The sequence below is a fragment of the Solea solea genome, chromosome 17 (assembly GCF_958295425.1).
Source record: "Solea solea chromosome 17, fSolSol10.1, whole genome shotgun sequence".
In the NCBI taxonomy this organism is placed as follows: domain Eukaryota; kingdom Metazoa; phylum Chordata; class Actinopteri; order Pleuronectiformes; family Soleidae; genus Solea; species Solea solea.
In genome coordinates, this window is record NC_081150.1 from 10967808 (window position 1) to 10992561 (window position 24754).

The window sequence follows — 24754 nt, forward strand, 5'->3', positions numbered from 1 at the left end:
GTGATCTGAATCTGGTCTAAAATTCTGCTGGAAAATTCAGAATATTATGAGCTGTGACTCAAAAATGACCATGTAATGAAACACATTATTCTTCAGTATGTTTTTCTTTTTTTAAATGAATTAATTGAAATGTAACTGTATTATCAATGAAAATATGAGGATGAGGTCAGTCAAGGTAAGAGTTTTATTTAGTAGCAGATTCTGACCACTAGATGGAGCTATGAGCCTGTTTGCTATGAGAGCCTTGGAAGTTGGACACTTACAAAAATACAGGAAGATAATAATCTTCTGTCCTTTATTTTGTCTTTATTTATTCCTATTCACACTTGTGGTGGTGAATATCAACACAAACACTCAAAAACTGTTTTCTCCCATTTATTTTTATCAGGTCATTGTACAAGGAAAAGGCGATATTTAAATTATAAAAGTTCAGTGAAGGGCCTGACGCTGTGTGGACACACACACGCACATGTTTTAATGCGGTGTGAATTCATCCAGCACTCAGGAAACATGTTTCATCTATTCAAACACAAACAATAAAGAGGGGACACTCCCTTCAGAGGGGCAAACGGGTATATTGCATTGATTGGGTATGGTTTTAATGGCATTAAGCATAGTAAATATGAATTCTTATGTGCGTGTATAACAAGCACACGACCTTATATATAGATATATATGTCATTTATGAGACGAGTGTCCACACTTGTTGAGAAATTGCAGATTAGGCCCAGGCCCATGAGAGTACCCACTCAACAATTAAAATCAACAGAGTTAAGGCCAGCTCTTAACAAGAAACAAAAAAAAAAGGAAAATTCAAATAAAACATACAGATTTATAAATGCTGCATGTCAATAATAACAATAATAATGACAAAAGAAAACCTCTGCTTCTGCATCGCTTGCTGTCACAACTACATCTGGTTCAGGATGCAGCGTCCACGCTGCGAGAGAGCGTCAGGAGGAAGTTCAGATTCAGTCTTTCTACAAAAATGTTCACGTCACTTGAACGCAGGCGCGTGAACGCAGCCGCTCTCGCTCTCTCAATCTATGAAATACAGTCTGTACAAAATGGCCCCTTGTGTTTTCTACGGAATCGTCTTCCTGTTCGGATCGAGCATCAAGTCCTGAAGGAGTCTAAAAGCTGCACAATGAGCTCTGTGCATAACAATCGGACGTACAAAAACAAACAAAAGAAGAAGAAGCACAGAACGCGTCCTGTCAAAAGACCATGACCATCATTTACACCTGAAACAAATCACGACATCTTGATCCTGCTTAACAACCTCTTAGAAACATTTCATTTCGACCAGCACGACCCCACAGCAGGAATTATAGGATTATTTGGTCGTTAATGACAGTTTTTGGCTTCTGCTTTGCTTAACGTCATAATCTAAGAAGATGAAAGGTCCAAATGTGTTGTGCTATGTGTGTGGCTCTGCTGCGGTGATGCAAGGCCATGGTTCATTCAGGCGGAGCTGGTGCGGGAGTGAAGGAGGAGGAGGAGGAGGAATGTGGATGTCACTTTGACCCAGAGTGAAGCTATAGATGAGCAGGGCTGAGGAGGGGGTTGAGTGAAACAGGGACCATGAGCTCAATCCCGGCTTTAGAAGTTGAGCTTTGTGACCGGTCGCTCTCTACTCGAGTCTGTGCTCTGGTTGTTGATGCGCTTGCGGTTGCGCTTCATCTTGGATAAGTCCTTGTCGAAGACTTCACCGGATCGCAGCGCGGAGACCAAGTCGTCAAACTCGCCACCGTCGTCCTCCCCGTTCGCCTTTGCTTTCCGGGCCTTTCTTTCCCGCTCTCTCTGTTCTTTGAGCTGGTGACAGAATGAAAAAAAAATGGGCAAATTTACACAAAGGAAAGTCTGAATAAATAACTTCTGTTGCTTTATGAGATGTGGGATATACTTCAATATCCCCATGGGGATGAAAACAGCCTACCTATCTATCTATAATGGTGATCAGCTGTTTGGAATAAACTTTCAAAGGGCTGCATGGTAAACCTCCAGAAACCATTTTTAAAAATGGCAAAAACTGTGAGAATTTATATTTCAATGGGAAACTTCTTCAGCTCATTTTCTCTGCTGTTCCCCTTCACATCAAAACAACGCATAAATCATGTTCCACTTCTCTCCAAACAGGCAGCAGGCTGAACACTGTCTGGTACTGTCTGTGCCAAACTGACTCTGCATGAGCGCCTGATACACATACACTTCAAAAAACACACACTACCCCTTTACAGAGAGGAAGAGATGCTGCAAAATTGACCAATTAACGTATTTAATGCTAAGCGAATAGCAGCAGCTTCCTGTTTGCTGTACAATCATGACAAAAAACAGTAAATATGATTATTATACAAAAAAAATTAAACCAAAGTTCTGTGCGAGTGACGTTTAACAGCAACAGTAACACAAACAGCCGGTCAAACCTAAACAGGTGATTTTGTCGCAGTGTATGAACTGATTATTGGACATTTCAGAATCTTCTATGACACCTGATGTGTTCAGAAGTGTTTGGTAACAGCCAAGGTCTCTTTTTTTTTGTCTAGAATCGCACGAAAACAGCAGATCACAAACCTGGGCCTCCAGCTTTGCCCTGCGCTCCTCCTCTTCTTTGCGTTTCCGCATGTTCTCGTTCTCCTGCTGAGCCTCGGCGAACGACTGCAGGAACTGGTCAAAGATGCCGAAGAACTCATCTGGTTGCATCTTACTGGCATCTTCACCAAAGTGCTTTACTGCCCTGAGGAACTGTGGCACCAAAGGGGGGGGGGGGGCGAGCACACACAGGGAGGGACGCAGGGGATCAGATTTACAGCGGCACACAGTAGAGCCACGTTTCACTCCATCTTTAACTGTTTTCCAGGAGACTCATTAGGTCCCAGCTCTTTGAAATCAGAGCAGTAGTCGAGCTTTGAAGCCCATGTTAACACAGATATGACCAGCTCGTGATTATAGCCGAGGCCCCGAGACTGGAGCCAGAGCTCAAATTAAGGCAGCGTGTTTGTTGGTTACTTTTCAAGGACAACATCCAGATGTGAGTTCATGCTGAGAACATTTACCTTCAAAGACACACGCGTGTTAACTGATGTCAGTGACACGGAAATCGCCAGGTGGAACAAACATGCAGGTTAGTTATTTGTCCCCACTTTGTGAATGTTTTTTTTTTCCCATAGGATATGATTTCAGAAATGTGTCTCGTAGGTTTTTTATTGTATGAACACACACACACACACACACACACACACACACACACACACACACACACACACAACCACAACCACAACCACAACCACCAAATACAAGAAGGTGTTTAGAGGGTCAGCAAAGTATCTCTGGTTCCCAATCATGAGTACAGATGACCACTGTAAACACGCTCAAATATTTAACTAGGGGACACTGTAAATGATTCACAGAGACTAATGGTTGCCATGTGACCAGCTCAGCACTGGGGTCAGTGTAACGTGCTCACATTATGGTGCAAAATAACATGTTCCAGATAGAAACCCCTTCCTGCCACACACCAATAAAAGCAGGCAGACTCATAAATCTGAATTCAGCGTGTCAAACTGTCCACAAGAAGGTGAACAGGCTCAGATTTCCTGCAGTAAAAGGACAATTTGACCATCTGCAAATCTGAGTTTGGTATTGCACTTCATGTTAGCTGAGGGGAAAGTGCTCGCTCTGTTGGCGGGGAGCGATTTTCTCAAGCACTGCACATGCTGAAATTTGATTCACAAAGCATTCGTAAAATGACATGTTAACTTAGTGGGCAGGTGTGATCAAAGCCCCCCCGACATCAGGACACGGTGAGGCGCACAATGTGCATAAAATGCAGAACAGAGTCGTGTGAAACGATTCCCAGACTGCTGCCTCTGTTTCTGGTTTTCACTCTTTAAACTGTGCAAAGGACAATAAGCAGCGTGACCAATAAAGCGTCAGCGGCGCTACAGCAGGAAGCCAAAACCCTTCACTCCCGCTGTTAGCTTTCCTAGAAAGGTGACTGATGAGGTCAACAAGGCGCGCAGAAACAGCTGCGTGTTGAGGAAATGGGACGCAAGCTTTCATCGTCCGTGCTCGGGGTTAGGGGCTGCTTTCCTTTTTTAAACGTTTTAAAAACTGACTTACCAGCTCTTTGGCCTCAGTGAGAGAGTCCTCCACGTCGGAGAAGCTGAAGCTGGCCACAGTGATGAACTGACTCACCACAGACACAAATTTGTCGCCCAGCTCCTGCGGTCGCTTCTTCTGGTATTCCAGCTCCTACGTGAGGGTGAGAATCAAGCATCAGGGGAATTGAGGGAGAGCTAGAGCCAGATCTGTGCCAAATACTGCACAACTGCATGACCAATAAGAAAACGTGTTCCGTGTTATTTAATAAACGTTTGGAACTCACACTCTCGACGCTTTTCAAGCCGCTGCGCAGGGTGCCAATGTCTTTTTCCAGTTCTGTCATGCTGCAAACACAGAGGGGAAGGTGAACACACGCTTTTATGGTTCAAACGATGTCACCTGCAGAGCAAGTGAGGCCCAGGAGGAGCAGTTTTATTTCACACTTTCATTTCTCCTCCTAATAAGCACACTGCTCAGTCAGGTGGCTATTCTTCATTGCTTCACCTACTTGACTTTGGCTGCTTCTGAGATGCTCTGCAGGTCGTTCTGGAACATAAGGACTTTGGGATATTTCTTCTCCAGAATAGTGATCATGTAGTGCAGTAGAGTGATGTTTCTGCAGAAACAAGATGAAAAAAAACTCTGAACTGGACTAAACGTGTCAAGTGTACAATATATTGCTTTTATTATGCGGCTTCAGATACAAATAACCACATGGAGGTTTGTAAATATCACACTCTCAGTTCCAGATGTGTTCCAGGTTTATATTTCATACGTTTAATGCCTGCAAACGTCTCAATGCTACGACTGAGAGGGCGCTTCTTACTTGTCAATACTGGACTTGGTGTCGGCGATCTTGTTGAGTGAAGACATCTTGAAGCCGTAAGCGTTTCCTCTCTGACCCTTGTTCATGTAGTTTCCAAAGGCCAGCACCACCTCCAACAGCTGCTTCAGGTTTCTGCTGTGCAAGATCTCCTTACATGCCTTTGTCAGAGCTAAGACACACAGAAAGCTGCTGTTAATAATGGCTCTCGTCAAGAATTTGCATATTTTAATGTTTGAAAAGATGAAAGTACAAAACATTTTAAAAGAAAAATGAAGATATAGACTATTCCCACCTTCAACTTTGGGTTTAATCTCAGCTATCCTCTCTGCAAACTTCTTCTTGATGTACAAAGACTGCAGCCGCTGCTGGTAGTGGTTTATTCTGGACAGGAGATGGAAAATGTGTGTCAGGGAGAACAAGAATAGACATAAATACAAATTATAAACAGGGAAATCCACAAATTTAGACCCAAAAAAAGCCACAAATATGAGCACTGTGCCCAAGCAGAGTGAAACAAGTTGCCTCGACGCTACCTAAAAGGCACATAAAAAGGTTTTGTTGTAGCAATGAATCTTATTTTTTGGCAGCGTTTCATGATTTTCAGCGTGCATGGCAACTAATGAATATCACAGTGACATGTGTCCACCAGCCCTTTCTCTCTCCCTCTCACACAAAACAAAAGTAAATTATTAAACATAAAACAACTTAAGTGTATTTATACTATCAGTGTAATGTGGGAAAGTCTTTCATGTTGGGGCTGGTCTTAGTGTATTTACGCACTTAGCGACTGACTGTGACATGTTCCCTCTGTTCTTTTTATCTCGTGGGACTTTTTGTTGACAAAACTGCACGTCAAGCGCTGTAATTACATTACTGATTTTATTTATTCACAAACACAATTTGGAAAGAGTGATTTTCAGAAATCCCCATTGTTCCCAGCCAAGTGAAAAAAAAAAAAAAAAATCCATGTGTCATTTACTTAATCTGCTGTGACTAAGAGGAAACAATGGCTGTTGTGTGTAAAGCTACGTCTGCAGTGAAGCTGCTGTGTGTGAGATCGCCTCCAGTTACGATACCTGCTCATCTCGTAGAGGAAGCGGTCGGGTTTTGCCATTCTGTCGAGCTCGTGTTTGTGCTCCTCCAGCAGATCGACGTCGCTCTTCTCCGGGACAAACTTCAGCAGCTGATGGAACAAGAACAAAAACGTCTAAACACATTCGTCTCCAATTCCTCTGCACTTGCTTTGGTTAGGAACAGTGGAAGGAATTCATCAGGATGGCGTCTCAATCTGTTTCAATAATTTTTCATATTGCAACTGGTCTGAATCTCTGCTAACATGCTACTAGACACTTCAATGAAAGAAAAAAAAAATCCCTGTACCAAACATCCAATAAACAGATTTATGACAAAATCAATGTGAACTGGTATGCAGTCCTTTGAAAAACATAATGAAAACAGTCTGTAAGGACTAAACATTTCTTCTACTTTAAGAGCAGTGTCTGCTTTCATCATTGTGTTTTTAACCTTTACGTTTGAATTCATCATTGTGTTTTTAACCTTTAAGATTACATCCTTACATACACAGTTACATAACATGGTTACTATAAACATTCAGGGTCAGAATCAGAATCCACAATACTTTATTTATCACTTGAGGGAAATTAGGTTTTGGCTGTGCAAACACTAACAAATTGAACTGTCCAAATATATAGCTATTTTTTGACGTACGGTATATGTTACAGTAAACAGATTTTCTTCAATCTAAATTGTACAAGCTTGGTTCACTTGTGTTAAAGGAAGTGTTGACAGTCTAAAGGTTCAGTAGTAGATATACTTATTTTTCTGGCAAATACTGTGCAATTGTAATTTTGTGATATTTCCTACATTTTTCACTTTCCCCGTCTCAAATCTTGTGTTTGTGCACATGTAAAAAGACCAACAAATTCCAATAAATCTACAAGGTGAAATAATGATTTTCTTATAATCTTCCCCCCAGTGCATTTTCCACTACATGGTACCGCCTCGCCTCGCCTCGGCATGGCATGGCCCTGCACGGTTTGGTTGGTTTTCCTCCTCAACGTGAGTGGAGTCATCACTGCACGGCTGCATTTAACTGCCGTGACTTCGTTTCACACGCGACACACACAAACGAGTGACTTGTAAAGCAGTTATTTTCAATGTACTGAATCATTAGAATCAGTTAATAAAAAAGGATTTGTTCAGTACTTCCAGTTTAGGGTTCGCTCGCTGGCTTTCGGCAGTGCTGTTGCTAAACATACCAGACTCCACTGTTAAATGATGAGATTTTAGACATTTCCTTGCTAAATGTTGGAGATTATTAAAAAACCTGGATTTTTGAATCACCAGGTTTCTAGGTTTTCTTTTTTTAGAAATCATTAGATGTGTGTCCAACTCGGTGCATGTAAACACTCAAAGAGCAGCAGCAGAAGAAGAAGAAACTGGTACCTGCTCCAGCATGTCTTTGGGAAGGTCCTCCTGTTCGTCCATGGTTAAAATGGCTCTCTTCATCTCCTCATTTGAGAGCTTCAGCCTACAGAACACAAGTGAGTGCATGTGCATTGTAAGCTGTCATCTGTGAACGGTTTCTTTTCAAATCAAAGTGCTTCTGATGACGCTTTTAACTCACCTCGAAAGGAGGATGTTGCAGTTTTGGGCTCGACGGCCGTCAATGACTGAGAGCTCCTTGACTTTTTTCGAGCTCAGCGTGTCGTCCTCTGCCTCTTTCTAAGAACAAAATCAAAGAGGTTAGAGGGAACAATGCAGTCATAACAACACTATTTTTTCATCTATTTACTTTCTGTAAAGATTAACAAAGACGCCCTCAGATCCCAAAGAAGAAAACAAGAGACTTCAAAAAAACTTGGCCAACATTAAAGTTTTTACAGACATGGACAACAGATGTTGACTTAAACAGAAAGTCTAATATATTATGTTGGACAAAACAAAACAAGGTTTCAAAGGAAACATGCAGCTTAAAGTACAACAGGACATCACGTATAACATAACATCAACAAAGTCCCTGAGTCCAAACGGAGTGACACAGACTCCACATTGTGTGTCTACTGGGGTGTAAGTGCACTCACCTGTTTGCTGTTATTGATCGTAAAGAAGTCCTAAAATGCAGGCAAGAAGCAGGGAAGATGTAAGCACTCATTAGAATAAGTAAAGCAGTTATGTGCTTGCAGCCCATAAAAACAAACAGCAAATGAATCAAAGACCACTCAGCACTCAGAAGACAATGAATGAATGAATGAATGAATCCGTCAGTAATGAAGTGAGTGGCAGTGAGACATGAGTGGCTGTTCAGACGGTCAATACGTGCTTATAGCTCACATGCTGTGCACATAAGAATTGAGTGAGTCAACTCTCTATTTTGTCGTGAAGCCGCCGAGCATTTTTCATACTTGTGAGTCGCACAAAGGGAAAACTACCGGTGTTTTTACTTTCAGCCTCTCGTGCGAATTTGACATGCCGATGGTCATGTTTTGAGCACTTGTGTTGTAAACTGTGCTGGAAAGAAAAAAGGGGCTGTTGACATGTCATTATACTGTAGATAGTACTCACTAAATGAAAAGCAAAGTGAAGCCACAAGAAAGAAAGAGCCACATTCTGAGCAGCTCGCTCATCTCATGCATTTTCATCACATTGCAAAACAATTGAAAGAACAAAAAAAGCATTCTGAATAATTTAAGCTTGAAAGTTTTGCAACTATTTATAAACTCCCTAAATCTATCCAATGATGTGTCCCCTCTGCTTTTAAGGCTGATTTAGTTTTTCCTTTGTACTTTTTCTGGCCTATTTCTCCCTCCCTTGTTCAACTACGCCTAAGAAACCAAATGTTGCAAAACAGAAGAAATTGTAGAAAATCTGAAAGCAAACTAAATCATCCATAAATCCTTAAAAGTAAGACAGCTGAGCCCTAAGCTGCCATTCCACTGCTGCAGTCTCCCCCTGCTCTCTCTGACACTGGGAGGCAACAACTCATGAACAGCCTCAGTACCTGCTGCCTCTGATAGGCTGAGAAGGTCTTTTCAAGATCATCCAGATCCAGGATTTTAAAGACCTTGCCATCGTCAACGTCCATCCAAACAGTTCCCTCCAGTTTATTCTGAGCAGAAGAAAATAAAAATTAATATTCACTATTTCCACTCAAAGCACCAGAATGTTCAGATCTCCATGTGTCTCACTTCAGCCAACTTGGACCAGTTGAAGGACTTGAGCGGATGGGACGGCTGAGGAATGTTCTTCGTCTTCATGGACGGTCCCATAGGCGCTCCTGGTGGCGGAGGGATGCCACCGATGGGTGGACGCCCAGGAGGAGGTGGAGGGCCGCCTGGAGGAGGTGGCGGAGGAGGTGGAGGAGGCATCATACCACCGGGAGGAGGAGGCGGGGGAGGAGGACACAGACCTCCAAAAGCGTGCATGGGTGTAGGAGGCAGAGGGCCGCCGGGGGGACCCGGAGGGAGGGGAGGGCCTCCAGGAACAACAGCTGCCTGTCTCTGCAGACGGAAAAGAGAGAGGGGGAGATTTCTATCAAGTAGAAATGCTTATACAGCCTGATTTGTACTTTACTAGCAACAGATATGGACAGAAGAAAACCATAGTTCAACACTTTTGTCTCATGCAGAATTTTCTATTGTAGTGGGCACTGTCATATTTTGGTGCGTTACGTGATTGGTGGTGATCCAATGTCACAGCCTCGAGTATTTGCAGATACCAATTTCTGTCTGTTAACAAAAATGCACTTTGTCTGTTTTGCTTTTTTCCTTAATTTTATCTTAAAAATCAGTCCACACAGCTCACGTGATCAGTGTATATCGTTATGAATATCTGTCTTTGTGCTGATGTTTCAACGTCAGCTGTCTAAAAATCTCTGTTGCTCTCTTCTCGATTGGTTCAGTGCCGCCTCTGTGTTTCTGCTCTTGTTGCTTTCTCAGTAAAAGTGAATTAAAAATCTCTTCCTCCTTTAATTTATCAACAACTTCCTTCCACAATGAGGAGAATGAAGCATAGATTTAAATACAAATAATCGAGCAGACAGTTAATGAGGACTAATGTGATATATAATGATACTGTTTTGGGGGGCAACTAATCAATATGAGATTGGCGTGGTTGTTCTATGTTGGTTGTAAATGGTTCAAACTTTTGGAGTGATGTTCATGTACACAATTTTAATATAAAGTAAAAAATGAGAAGCACAACGTACAGTGCTGAGTTCGTGCAGTCGAGCAGTGAGTTCGGCCACTTGCTGTTTGACGCTCTTGTGCTCCGTGCTCTCCTTTTCCAACTTCTCTTTCATCTTGTTGAGCGTCTGCATCATGTCCTCTTTCTCCTGCGTCTTTGCGTCACATTCGCGCTCCTTCTTCTCAAACTTCTGTTGCAACTCGTGGTGTTCTGTCAAGCAGGACGACACGATGAGCTTAAATCACACACTCATTTTGCTTTAAAGGTGTTGGAATGATTTGTTATTTTACTCACCTTTTCTCATTTTCTCGGCCTGCTCTTTCCACTGTTTGACTTCATTTTCATTGACCAGCCTGCAGAGATATTGACCCACGTTATTATGAACTGCAGTATCAGGAACAACTCCTTGGCCTTTTTGTGCTTAAAAAAATAAATCATGCACTAATTCATTGTGTCAGTCTGTTAGGGGAAACCTGAGGACTTACATCCGGACAACATTCTTCACGTTAAAATTCTCCAGTGGTGTGACATCGGGATCATGACCTTTGTCATTCTGCAAGACCATCTGCTGGACGATGCGATCCAACAGCAGCCAGTACTGCACCGTGTTACCACTTCTCTTGTCTGCAGACGGGGGGTCATAAACAGAAAGAGGCACAAGTTTCTGATTAGTGTCCTGGTACCAGTTATTTCTCTTCCCCTTGCTGTTATCATATTAATTCCTCAAAAACGTCTGACTGGAATTAAATCCACACTGGCCGTTTGATCATGATGAAATACCAAAAAAATTACACGTTAAGACATTTTTCCAAAATGACACATAAGGGCTAAAGAGAGGCACAGTGATTAAAGGTGACACCGCTTTCATGTGCAGAAGATAGTGATATTTGTAATCAGAATTCATGTAAGGATTTTTTTTACAGAAAACAAGAGCAAGAAAAAAAATAAAATAAACATTAACCAACAACAGTCTCAGACTCAATTCAATTTGTCCTGGAATGTGCTTATCCAATTTTTGGACCTACTAATCTTAACAAAGTCAATATACTAATCTTTTTGGCTCAAGGTACTTTTTTTTTTTTACTGTTTGCATGTTAAAAGCTTTGTGTCCCTCAGGGAAAATCCCATGTTGCATTGATTTTTTGGAAGAGACAGAAAGTAAATAAAAATGCAGCAGCAAACAAAATTGAGTATTATGACTATCACTCACGTGGCATGAGGAGACAGTGATGCAGGACAGACATAAAGTGCGGGTATGCGTCTGTGTGGTTCATCTTCTTGCGGATGAGATCAAAAACTTGGGTGGCACTTTTGGTATCTATATGTACCTGGATGAGACAGAGAAAAACAGTTAATGCAACCAGCAAAATAATAGAACTCATGATGCACCGAGTCGGGTTAGGACATGTTTTGTTTGGCTCACTTACCGACTCAAATCGTTTTGACAAAGCCAGCTCATCCTCATTCCGCAGCATTTCAAAGTAGTCTAAATGTCTGAGAGGGTCAGAGTGACAGAGGGAATTAAAACGTATGAAACATATGCAATACAAGAAGAAAAAGACAGTGAACTTTTTTATTTTCTGCCTTACAATCTGATGTCATTCACATCAAACGGAAAATGTGGAATGACTGAATGACTTAAAGATATTGAGCATTTTATGGATCTTAATGACAAACACTCACACAACATCAATGGCTGGTTGATTTCAAACTGTTCTGATCAAACTCACCTATCTAATGTTGAGTTTTCATGAGAACGAAGCTTGTCGATCACAGGTTGGATGCCCAGCATTAGAAACTCATATCGGAGGTGGATACGGAATTCCAAACTTGTCTGTATTTTTTGAGAAAAGGTAAAAAGAATTATGATGTGGTAAAGTACAGGCAACACTGTGAGACGAATTATGACTTTGTAGTGTGGTACAATGGTAGAGTGCACTATAACTCACCTCTCCAGCTCCTTGACTCAGCACAGCATTAATAAAAGACATGATAGCTGTTTTCAGGTTGACCTCATCTCTGTATCGCCCTGTACTCCGGTCAAGATCATTTATAAGTGTCTGAGGGAAGACAAGCCATTATAGTTGTTAAATGACTTCACACTAACTGCAAAGTAGCTGCAAAAACTCTAAAACAACATCTCTGCACTTGGCTTTTCATCCACCCACCTGAAAGCGCGTCCTCTCGCAGGCAAAGCGCTGGTAATGCAGCATGGACTCCAGGATTTTTTTGTGCCCACCGGGCACCAGACACACAGCACCCATGATCTCCAGCACTGCCACCTTGGTCTTTATGTTCTCTGTGGCCAGGCTCTGGGCGATGCTGTTGATGCTCTCAGAGTGAGAGAGGACGTGTGCTCGGCCCTGCGAGTTGTTCATCAGGGCTTTGATGCACCCAATCAGAGAGGTGTGGATCTGCGACTCGGTGGTCTCATAGTCCATACTCTTCAGGAAGTTCAGGATGCATGTCAGGCCGTCCAGGTCGATGAAGCGAGTCACAAACCTGAGTGTAGAGGAGCCACAGAGAGGTCATCCTGGTTCTATTGCCACAACTGGTTTCAATGAGGAATATAATTGGATTACAGAAATGTCCTGAAGTAAAACACAGGTAGCAAAAACAAAAACATGTTGTACATATAGAGTATGTACAACCACTTGTTTATCCTCTATTTTACCAGACTGGAACTGGATCGTCCTTCAGCAAATATGACAAATCAGGACATTTTGCTTATGAAGTCTAGGGAAAAGCTCAGAATCCTAAAATGGAAATGAAACCTTTCCTAAGTCTGCTTTGATGTACACGTGTCAATGAAAAATCAACACGGCGGTGACCTTTACAGCTGCTCAATTCTTAAAGGACTCATTTACATATGGTTGTGTGGAATTGAAGAGAGTGACAGACAAGGTCAGAGGCCGTTCAAATGAAAAGGACAGAGAGAAGAGAATTATTTTCTGTGCACCTCATTGGCTGTGTCCTCAGAGCCGTCTTCAAGCTTTCTATGGTCTTGTTCCTCTCCTCCTCCTCTTCTTTCTCCAGAGTGAGGAGCGTCTTTCTCTGTGGAACAAAAGAGTAAACAACATTAAGATGCTGTCAAAATAAAGCACATTTTCTTGACTTCAAAAGATGGTTACATGGAAAATTAAAATGAAATAAAAAACCTGCTTCCCTGCATATTATGACAAGATCATAAGACAAAACAACCATCTAACTGTAATGTATATTTAACGCTGTAATTTTATCTTATAATTTTATAAATATTATTTAATATTTTAATTATAATATTGAATTAATTATTGATAGCCTTTTTCATTTTCAGTTTGCATAGTCCTTTGTATAGAAGCACATTTGCATATACAGTACGTTACAATCTAGAATCATTGACTTGGACAAGTAAAAATTCTTGAATGAGAGGGGAAGGGAGGGCAAAACCACAAGAAGGCCAAAAAAGTTCATGTTATTACTTACAGCTGCCATTGAATTGAGCTGATCAATGTAGAATTCAGGCCAACTAGTTGCACTTTTGTTTTCCTCTTGTTCCTGAAAATCAGAGAAAGACAAAGAATAAAATGAGGCACCGTATTACACACAAGCACTGCATTTACACGGTGATAAAGGAAGCAAGAACATGACGTGTGTTCATAAATAAAAATGTGGCTGTGTCTTCAGAAGTCAGATGAAGTGGTTGTTTTTCTTTGTGTCACATGTTCCACAGCAAACACACACTAAAACACAGGTCTGATGCCTAAATAGCCAAAAGCTGAAAATGGAGCATGTCGGGTGACACAGATATCCTGCCTATTTTCATCCTGCGGCACTTTGCTTGGTTTTAAGAGGTGGCATGAAAAGGGAGCACAGCTGCTTGGTAAAATCTTGAGATTAGCAAATGTACGTTAAAACTGCAGATTAGGGACAGCCTGATTTATGCTGAGATTCACTTCCTGACAGGCATGTTTGTGTTACAAGTGAAAAACAACTGCAAGACATTTTCTTAGATGATTTAATTCTCAATCTCAATGGGAACACTGAGGGGAGAATGGCTTGGCCGTGAACTTGGCTTGTACATTAAAGGCCCCAGGCTTTCATTTCAGCTCTTGCTCCATTAAGCACAAGTGAGCTGCGACCATCAGAAACTAATTGGGCCACAGTTAATAATGTAGCCTGCACAGAGTTGGCTGTTCCTGCAGAAACTGCAGACCTTGGCCGGTCTGTGGGGATCATGCAGCGACAGGAAGGCCTGCTGTTCCACTCACAACTAGTGCCAGCTTGACCAGGCAAGCGCTGGAAGAAGTTCAGTCCATTAGTGGAACAGACACCGCGATGGGACCACTTCCTTTTGAAACTTCCAACTTGGAAGTGAGCGGTCTTCAAACACTGTCAGTTTATTTAGAGATATGCCTGAGGGAGAAAAGACGGGAGGGTATTTCCGGGAATTTCCTTTTCCCATATTTGAGAAAGTGAAGATCAAAGAGGAAACAGGAATTAGTCTCCGTTATTTAAGAGTAATAGCACAGTGTCTTTGAAAGACAGGCTCTGTCTGCTCAGAGGTCAAACTTATTTTTTTTTTTTTTTTAAATGAAACCTGCTAACGACCAGATCAGTAAATCTTCTCCTTGGCTAACGATGTAACAGAAGTCAGTGAAGAAGAAGCAGGAAGAAGATTGATTCTCTGCAGAATGATTTCATCAGCTCAGGTGCACGGCCAAGGCAACTCTCAGTCTGTCTTCTGAAGGAAATAATTGCTAAGAAACAGCTGAAAAAAAGTGCACACTCATCAATTGTGAGGTTGGAGCGCCCTGATGATGACCCCACCTTCCTCCTTGTCATCCCCCTGACTCACATTCAAAAGCTGCACCTGTGTAAGTGAAGCCTTCCTGTTTGCTTTGGACAGGCGACCACTTCCTTTGTCTCTCCTCTCTCCACACAGACCCTTCCTCCCTGAGCTCCGATGGTGAGTTTGTATCTGTCTGGTTCGGGGCCAGAGCCTGCTGCTGAGTCAGCAATTTGAAGCTGTACATTAAGAACTTCAGAGCTAAAGTGAAAATTCTCTTCTCCTGAGCCTGAACAAAAGCAAACTTTCCAGTACATTATGAGGACACCCAGTAGAAACAGGAACCTGGGTGTTTATAACTTTATTTATTTATTTTTTTGTCTCTATCACTTACTGAGTTGTAAATAAACTACAGTGAATCAATATTAAAAAACAATTCTGACTAAATATATTCACATGTAATTTGTAAATACAGTCCTTGATTGCTTGACTTTATATATAAAATACACCAATATACACCAAAATACAAATCTATAAAGTTAAAATATGACATATTTTGATAAATATTTGCTATTTTGCCAAAGTATGCAGAGTAGATTGTTCTCAAACTGTATGTTTTTAATAATTATGCAGGAGAGGGCTTAATAAACTTAGCATGGCGTCTGGAAAAAGCAAGAGAAAGCCTGGCTCTATTTAAAAAGGTAAGACAATCCAGCCTCAAAGTTTATTAAATAAAAGGGTTAGATAAATGCACATTTTCAGAGTGTGTAAGAGGGATTTTTTGCACTAAAGGCATGCAGCACATATGCAGCTGTGTTTGCTGAGGATTTGTACTGTACAGTGACAAACCAACCTCTCATCCATCAGACTAAATCGCACTGCTCCTAGTGCCAAGTTTATGACCGGATTTTGGAAAAGATTCATTAATCTGTACGTCTGTGTAATAATGAGAACAGGATATCCTACACACTCGTATCTATGGCCTTGAGAAACACTGCTGCAAGAAATGTCAGGTGATATTCTACTGGGAAGCTCGACATGAGGGAAACTAAACAAGAACAGGCGTCAGTGTTTTCCTGCAAGCAGAGGATGTGTTCATATGCAGGGAAAGGAGGAACAGCTGACAGATCTTTTATCGGGGAAAGGAGCCATAATGAAATATGACACTGTCACAGAGCGGTAGAGAATGTTATGGCTACACTAACGCTTTGATGAAACAGGTATTAATATCTACAAGCAGAAACCAGAATATTAAAATGTCCTCACTTTGGTGGGACAATTGAGAAAGACCTTATTGTCTGAAAGAAAACACTCTTTTCTGAGTCATAAGACACAAAATACTGCATTTGAATTGTGCAGATCTGTTACATATTAAAGCACAGCCTTCTCTGTTAGAGGATTATGTGATGGAACAGGCTGCACTTGTTAGTTATTCATGCTACAGCATTATAGATTGTGATTTTTGTTTCCCAACAAATTAGCCGATTTTAAGAAAAACATTAGACACATACAATTTTCTTTGTCGAATGAAATGAGTGGAGACAAAGAGTCAAATGTCCCGAAAGTCTGCTGCCAACTAGTAATCGGAGGTTTAAATACAAAACAAAGACATACCAACAATACAACTCTTCAAAGAATCTATACAGTAATACGCAATGAAATATCACAACATTTATGGTATCAATATTTTCTTTCTCCATTGCAGTGCAGTACTATTAAGACCTATTAATATTATTGTGGCTGGAGGCAGAAAAAGCAATGAATTAAAGTCACTTGTGGCAAGCTATTTGCAACCTAGGTCTACAAATCATCATGGATTATGGTATAAAACATTAGTCCTGCAGTTTACTCTCTATGAACAGACTGATTTTTTTTCCTTAAAATCCAACCTCGATTTTAGTACCTTCAAAGAAACCAGTGGATATGACTTCACTGAATATCAGGGTACACATCTTTCATAAAAGATGAAAATAAAAAGCATATGCATTCCAAAGATACAGTTTGCAGACAACACACTCATGCTAGGACCTGTCTTAAACAATGATGCAGATTTTTGTGGTGTGTGTTCCGGAAAATACACACCTTTGGGTATCAACAAACTTGTTATGCTAACTTGTCAGCGGGGATATCAGTATTCAGGAATTGCAACCAATCTGGTGGTGAGTGATGAGGAAAACCTTTTTACCTTTTTTTTGCTGCAGTAGATCTGCCATTTCTTCTCTGCCGGTAGGGCGAACATGGCTTCCCTGTGTTTCTCCGTCAGGTCAAGCTCATCCTGCAAAACAGGGAGGAAAATAACAGACAATATTAAATGTTTGGATAAATGATACAACAGGGAATATTCACAGTACAGTATTCATCCTCTAGTGTCATTCTCAAAACTATAGTAGAAACAAGCTTCATGAGCTAATGTGCTGCAAATTCAGAAATATCTACATAAATCTTTTCTTCAGAAAGCAAAAGCATGTGTCAAGAGAAGTTGCACCAAGGCTCTGTTTTAAGTTTGAGATGGGATTATGCTAACTCTCTTCAGGATCAATAGGATATCACCGGGTGCTCTCATTGCAAATTTAATATAACTCTGAATCAACTCAGATGTCCTGCAGGCTTTAGACATGTGAGTAATGGGAGAAAGAGAAGGAATGGCCTGTCTATAATCCACATGTGGTAACAAACATCTGGGAGCAACATGCATCTCAATGTACAACAGACATTTCACTAAGACACACCATGGGTGCTGTTGGGAGTTGTTTTACTTGATGCCAGACAACATTTTTGCATTTAAAACGCATCAGCAAATTTTAATTTGAGTTTTCTTGACTGGTTAAGTGGGGTCACGATAGCAGGGACTTTTCTTTTAATCAAAAACCACAGATGATTGCACCTTATTGTACTAGGTGTCCAATGATTTGATTGTGTGGGCCAGAAACAGCTAATAGAAAATTGAGTTTACAAAATTTCAGTCCACATTAGACAGTTACGGACAAATGAGAGTCATGTCAATGATGGTAAAAGGTATGAGAAGGCTATTAAGCAATGCAGTGTGAAGAAAAGTCCAAAACTGTGGTCTAAAACTGGAGATTGAATTACCATTGTTGTGAAAGTTGCTAAATGTGTCATGGTTGTTACAGATTGTCTTCTGAGAAGTTATTTGCCATCAATTCTGGAGAAATCAATATGCGCAATGATCAAATGTCCTAAAACTGTTGCGTGAGCCATTGATTCATTTCGTGAATTGGGTCCAGATACGTTCTTGTAAGCACTGAATGTGAAAATGACAAGTGATTCATCTGTATATTTTAGTGTTTCTTTATATAATTAACAGTAATGATATTGTATGGTTTTATTTTCGCTGTAAAGTTTTGTTGATATTATTCAGTTAGAGGCAATTCAGGATGAAGCAAATAACCATTAAGTGTTGACTTGGAGGTTTCTGGATTGCCGTTCAGGAAAAGCTCAAGTTCAAAGTTCAGGTTTGTTTGATCGTAAAAGAGCAGATGGCTACAACTTATTCCACAATTCCAACAAACCCATTCCAAATTATACACGCACATGGTGGCTCATGCTGGGCAAAAAGAAAATACACGTGGCTGCTTTCTTTCAGTAAACAGAGCAACTGAAAGCCTCCTTGTCCACACACTCCGCTTACTCAATTATGTCCCCATAACAGGCGGTAGACAAAAACAAGCAATTAGTAGATGGAGGAGGCAGCGACATTAAGAGTTCCTGAATGAGGTCTATTGATGTGCAAAAATGTCATGCTTAGATTCCTGTGGCAACCATGGCAAAATGGGGCCAGAAGAGACAGGAGAGCACAACAAATTAGTAGTGACAATAAGACAGAGAAAGAATAGCAGTCTGGCCCGGTTACTAACAATGTAGCGTCAACTGGGAGGAAGTAACAGTTCATTTGTGGATGTCTTGGAATGTGGCAGTGTAAACATCTCAGCAGGATTTAATTTGTGAGACCTTTCATAACATTTTGAAATGTGTGTTATAGTCTAAACACATGGGTTTAGTTGTAGCAAAATTATCACAATGCATTTTAGTGTTAATATGCATATTCTCTCGTCCTTCATTTGTGCGGCATGTTTAATTCCGAGATGGGATTTTCTATATTAGATACTATTTAAAACAACAGGGAGGCTAATTTACTGATTAGAAATCGTGTTCAAAGTACAAAATTGAATCAATCAACAGCTTAGTGATAACCCACTACATTAATTTCCTTAGTACTGAGTAGAACAGGTCAAGGAAAACAGCAAAATGGTATGGGTTTATAAAAGGATAAAGCTGATAATATTTGTTATTTTTACTGCCATGAATAAACCAAAACGCCAACAATGTGCTAGTATGTCTCTTTTCTTTCCAGCTGTGTTCTTTCAGCCCCAATTCAAACATGATAAAAGATAGAAAATAGTTTGGGATTATTAGCTGCAGTTAACCCACACTTGGAGCTCTAGGGAGTATTTATGGTGACAGGAAGGTGCATGTGGGATAAATTTAAACTACATTAAACTTTCAGGTGTACCATACCAGGGAGGTGTGAATATAGTTTTAAAACAACAACACGGCTCGGTGGCTCCAAGTCAGACTTTAACCATGCGGACAATCCTCAATAGTAGACTCAATTAATTGTTGCACTTAAAAACTTAAAACGTTTGGGTTTGGGTTTTTTATTAACCTTTGCGAGATAGGATAGTTTGACATCAAATTCAAAATCATATTCATAATCACAACAGTTTATGTTACTGTGTAATTTGGTTTAAATTGAAGTATGTTGGCAGTGTGTGAATGTGGCAGAGGTTTGCACATTCTGTGTGCTTTTAATAGTTTATTACTTTCAATCAAGGTTATATCCTGACTATTAAAACACAAGGTGATTTTCTTACCACCAACTCAGAGAACATGCCATCCAGTTCATCGTATCCTGGCATCGGCAGTGCCGGCTCCATGGCCTGCAGGGCGAAGTCCTCCCGCAGCCTGTAAGTGATCTCCGGGTGATCGCTGCTGTTAAAACAGCAGAAGATGAAAGAGAGGCCCCCGCGGCCACCGCCCCCACGCTTCCGAGGAGCCATGGCTGACCGATGCTTCCACCTGGTTAGGTAGGGAGGGTGGGAGGCTCCCTCAGAGCCTCTTTACAGCCTCCTCCACCTCAGAATTTGGCCTCCGTCAGAGAGCACTGTGGACACAGTGAAGGGACACGATGAGTTTGCAGCACAAACACAAATCAAGTCTCACACAGTGGGGTGACGTCTTCATCACATGGGTTTATGATTTTAAACTGGTGTTCCCAAAAATCAATCACAGAAGCAGAACTTTTCCAGAGACGAATAAACAATAGAAAATAATAAGGTCCATAAATAAGACATATTTATTTGGATGGCATTAGTTGCAGAGAGTTGCTTTTCACTTAAAAGAAATTGAAGCCTACAAGCAATGACCTAGAGGTAAATTACATCTTGCCGTAGTGCAATTAGACGAACATCAAACTTATCCAAGCTATGACGCGTGGCCACTTACAACCTGAACCTCTGCTCTTGGTAACGGTTAACAATAATGACGGGTCATCATTTTTGAGGGAAAACGACAACAAACTGAATCAGTGAGGGCAAACATTGAGATATTTAATTATATCTTTCACTCAACAGTGTGGTGTAATGTTTGAAATGGAGACCATAATTTGGCAGGATTAGAGTCTCCAGACCTTTTCATCCCTCCTTGCCATTCAGCGTCCTCTTAAAACCTAACGAGTAATGATTAGTGCTTACAATGGCCGTGGTGAGAGGTGTGTCTGGCCTTATGTTGCTTTGTGAAAAGAGGAAACACAGTCCTCATAATGAAACCCCAGAGATGGTGGGGAAGTAGTGTGTATAAATGATATTTGCAACATTTGGAGGCAGCATCACATGACGTTTTCCCTCCAGGCTGTCTGACACAAGAGACATGATTACATATTTGGTTTGTTCTCCGACAGCTGTAATTTTACCAGCAATGTAGTCAATGTGTGCAATCCTGTCGTACTCTTGCACCGCCAACCCAGCCTCCATATGAAAGATAAAAATACATGGAGATCAGCTGTCGTAACATAAACAGCATTGCTGAGGAGGGATAAGTACATTGCAGAAGGTTTTGCCCCAATAGGTGAAGTACTAATGAGCCTGACATGATTTGTACACATTAACAATGCATTGCTGATTTCAAAGCGGAGCCATGTAGTATTTTTACCCTGATTTAACTTCCGAGTCATTTTCTTGGTTAAATGGCTTGTTGTGGGGAGATTGGGGGCTGTCTCCACTCCCCCTACAGTCTTTTAGCGGAAAACCAGCCTTGCAAGATCAGGGCTGTCAACCAGGATTCCTCAGATTTAGGAGGTTTCGCGAGAAACACAAATTATTTTACGGCACCACACACACACACACACATATCATGGCAGAGCCGAGAAAAAGAAGCAGAGAAAATCATTGTCGGAGGAAGCGGGGAAGAGGAAACAACTGTGTGACCGAGCGAGGGGCCAGATCCAGATCACATGACAGCATGCCATGTCACGTATCAAGCTTTAGAGTTAGACGATAGATAGATAGATAGATAGATGAACTTTATTGATTCCAAAACTAGAAGGTTCCTTAATTAAATATGTGCTAACCAGCAGCATCTTAAGCAGCTTAACTAAAACTACTGCAGTGCAGCCTCGCAGAGCTACTAGCATGGATCCAGTTTAATTTTACAAGCCTCCCTCATCTTTTCAGGATACTTTGACCAGGGACCAGACAGAACTCTATGTAGAACATATGGTCTCTGGTTACAGCGATCCACACGCTGACAGTGACAGCTTAGTTCGCTGCTAAACCTAAAACTTGACGTTAGGACAAGCCATTTGTCGAAGCATAGTACTGTGGAAAACAAAATCAGATCTGATTCATGACAAACTAATTTGTACAAATACACAGTAAGAGTAAGAGAGGAGACAGACGTAGTGTGTGTAATCTGAGCTACTGGCTCAACTCCAAGCAAGAACAATGGACATGATAATAAGTGCACTAGACTCCTCTGCTTGTTAGACGAATAAAGATGTGATGTCCAGACATCCACGAGGACACTGTTGTCAGCATGTCACAAAAACAGCACTACAGTCTCTCCTTGCTGGGACCAGAGGTGCAATGCCAAGCATCATAAACCACAGAGAGGCCGTGCTGACCTGCAAGAATTTCTGGACGTCTCCTCTCTGTGACCGAAAGCCCGCTGAACATAACCACATTCACTTGACCTTTCCCAATATTTCCTATGAGTCCAAGGCTTCGCCCAGAAAGAATGCATCATATGCAACACGATGCATTTCTAAATTCAACCTGGTCTGGTTGAGTCCCTCTTCTTAGCTGTGCTCTTCCAAAAGGGAAAATGAGGACATTTCCTTAGGCAAGTTTGTCTAAATAGAGTCAACCCATAAAAAGTAACTTTTGTGGTCTGCTAAATAAAGCCTGATGCCATCACTGTCCTATTTCAGTCATTTCTTTGGTTCATCTGTTTCCTCTATCTAGCAACTGTACTTTTTAACATGTGGTCACGATTTAAGTATGCCAGAGAATCAAGAAATATTCATTAATTTTCACCAAAATAAATCCTTCAATTTTCCGACACCAGCAGACTGAAAACAGGCAAATCCTAAAACACGAACACACAATGGTGATTTGCCATTTAACAATTGAATAGTTTTTCTAAGGCAAACTGGGATTAAGAAAAAGTGGTGCAATCATATTGCACATCAGGCACACATCCATTTTCATATTTTGACTGTTGGAGGCAAACAAACCAGTAAATTATCTGATCAAACTGTCTACAGTAATGACAGCCATATTTATTTCATTACTAGATTAATGACACTTTTCTAAATAAAGACAGCTTGTGTATAAATATATACATGACAAAGCTTATTGCATGAACACGGACAGGGTGCATAAGGTAAAATGTGGGATAGAGTACACAGCAGCTCTGTCTACAAACACACACTGAATATTTATTTTGACACATCCTTGACTTTTTCAAACAGACTACCAGAGGCCGCCGCAGCAGCAGCCATTTGGCATCATGCTCGCCATCTATTCTACGGTGAAGGGAAGAAGTGATTCAAAGCACTCTTTGACCATATTAGTCCACAGAGCTGCCCATCTTTTCCATTTGCTCACGCAGCCATAAACTTTGTATATACCCCTGAGCCAGAGATGGACAGCGTTGGTCCCCTGGACACCTGGACACCTGTGCCACATGTACAAAGACGCGGAGCACAGAGGCAAAGACGGGACAAGCATAAGGTTTGAAAATGCAAATTTTCTTTCAAACAATACAATTACATGACGTGAGAAGAGACAAATTCTTGTGTTAGACTGACTAAAACCAGACTTTTAAAATACACGTTAGTCCAAATGAAATTGTTCTAAATTGAATTTCTAAAAGAGCTTGAAATGCTAACTAGCTGCCAGCTAAATCTGAAACAGCCTAGTACTAATGAGCTGAAAGGGGGCATATCAATAAATGTATTCCCCACTAGTGCTCTCATACTGGGACAGGGATAATAGTCCAATTAAACAGCGGAGTCGAGGGACAACTGAAGCTAGCTTTAACTGTGCACGGAAACGTACCGAGTGCAAAGAAAACGTTGTGTTAGCACTATAAATGTTAACCTGTGAGACTCTGACAATAACCCTCAGATGTTTTCTGTCAGACGGTCAAGGTTGACAACATAACAGAGGCCTGTTGGAACAAGAGGACATTCCTCTCATATTCAGGTGAGTCTTGTGACCCTGAGCAACACCCATACAACAACACCTTCCACCGTAACCTGCTCTAAAATAGAGGAAACACGGACCTCAAATGTTATCCGATGATGCAAAATGAAGGGTTATTTCTAAGAATGACTTGGCACGTTTAAAATGTTAACAGTCTGCAAGATGCTGATGATAACACAACGTAACAGCTGCACTTTTCCATATTATAAAGAAGAATGATGTTTATACTGACTCAAATCCACTCCTGGACAGCACTGGAGAAACATCGTGGCTTGTGTAGGCTGCTGTTTACAGTACAAGGCAGATTCTTTACAACTTCTTTGATTCATAGACATACAGTAATTAAACCACCCGCACATGTCCACTCAAACACTCCCCTCTTTGTCTGAAGGAAATTTCTCTTCTTGGATAGCTTTATTGTTTTCTTGCCCATGTGGTTTGGCGGGTGACCTGGCGCGAGTCCAGAGTGTAAAAAGAATCCCAGTGTTTGTACAGCGAGTGTGAGCCTGTGTTCGGTGCCTGCCCTAAGATCTGCCCCATCACGACCTGTTGAACTGTCAGGTCTGCTGGAGAAAAGGCAGAAGTCGAGAGGAGCATCTTAAGCTAAACACAGGGACATGCTCACGTTACTCAACATGTGCGAAGAGTTATGGAGAACAGAGATGGAGAATTCAAGTAAACCGAACATTTTTCTTCTAGCTGTCGTCTTCTACCTTTGCCAAGGTCTTCTTTATTTCACTTTTCAGTTTTATTTAGACTCCTTTGTTGTTAAACATGGAATGAAACTTCACACCGTGGAAACAATGTGAGCTTGAGTTATAATCTCTAATTGTCCAATAACTGTGCCAATAGCAGTGACATTGTGGTAGGACATTTAAGGTGTTGGTGTCCAAAAACAGAAGCAGCTAACAAAATTGAATTTTTAGACAAAAAAAAAAAGAAGCTATTCTTAAAATGCATCTCTGTCATTATTTTGCCTGCCATTAAATAATAGCTAATTTATCAATACGAACAGATCAAAATCAAGCTGATGCTAATAACCCGACATGTGCCTGACTTGGAGCAGGG

At 41.1% G+C, this 24754-nt stretch overlaps 1 protein-coding gene across 5 annotated transcripts in view; it reads right to left on the bottom strand.

The window, feature by feature from the left end:
• Positions 1 to 362: 362 nt before the first annotated feature.
• LOC131443648 (disheveled-associated activator of morphogenesis 1-like) overlaps positions 363 to 24754 on the bottom strand; it is a 45233-nt gene continuing 20841 nt past the window's right edge. For 4 of the 5 annotated variants that reach the window (XM_058613455.1, XM_058613457.1, XM_058613456.1 and 1 more), the window contains 25 exons: positions 19796 to 20085; positions 17089 to 17178; positions 13601 to 13672; positions 13095 to 13189; positions 12304 to 12637; positions 12085 to 12195; positions 11866 to 11969; positions 11563 to 11629; positions 11346 to 11463; positions 10621 to 10759; positions 10430 to 10488; positions 10158 to 10345; positions 9139 to 9450; positions 8952 to 9059; positions 8035 to 8064; positions 7578 to 7675; positions 7397 to 7481; positions 6007 to 6113; positions 5223 to 5311; positions 4931 to 5099; positions 4613 to 4720; positions 4388 to 4448; positions 4123 to 4254; positions 2575 to 2745; positions 363 to 1815 (listed from right to left, as the gene is read on the bottom strand). In XM_058613455.1, the coding sequence (XP_058469438.1) occupies positions 1603 to 1815; positions 2575 to 2745; positions 4123 to 4254; positions 4388 to 4448; positions 4613 to 4720; positions 4931 to 5099; positions 5223 to 5311; positions 6007 to 6113; positions 7397 to 7481; positions 7578 to 7675; positions 8035 to 8064; positions 8952 to 9059; positions 9139 to 9450; positions 10158 to 10345; positions 10430 to 10488; positions 10621 to 10759; positions 11346 to 11463; positions 11563 to 11629; positions 11866 to 11969; positions 12085 to 12195; positions 12304 to 12637; positions 13095 to 13189; positions 13601 to 13672; positions 17089 to 17178; positions 19796 to 19981 (3246 nt within the window). In that variant the 5' untranslated portion in view covers positions 19982 to 20085 and the 3' untranslated portion in view covers positions 363 to 1602. The remainder of the gene's footprint in view (positions 1816 to 2574; positions 2746 to 4122; positions 4255 to 4387; positions 4449 to 4612; positions 4721 to 4930; positions 5100 to 5222; positions 5312 to 6006; positions 6114 to 7396; positions 7482 to 7577; positions 7676 to 8034; positions 8065 to 8951; positions 9060 to 9138; positions 9451 to 10157; positions 10346 to 10429; positions 10489 to 10620; positions 10760 to 11345; positions 11464 to 11562; positions 11630 to 11865; positions 11970 to 12084; positions 12196 to 12303; positions 12638 to 13094; positions 13190 to 13600; positions 13673 to 17088; positions 17179 to 19795; positions 20086 to 24754) is intronic. The other variant, XM_058613460.1, reaches the window with a different exon arrangement.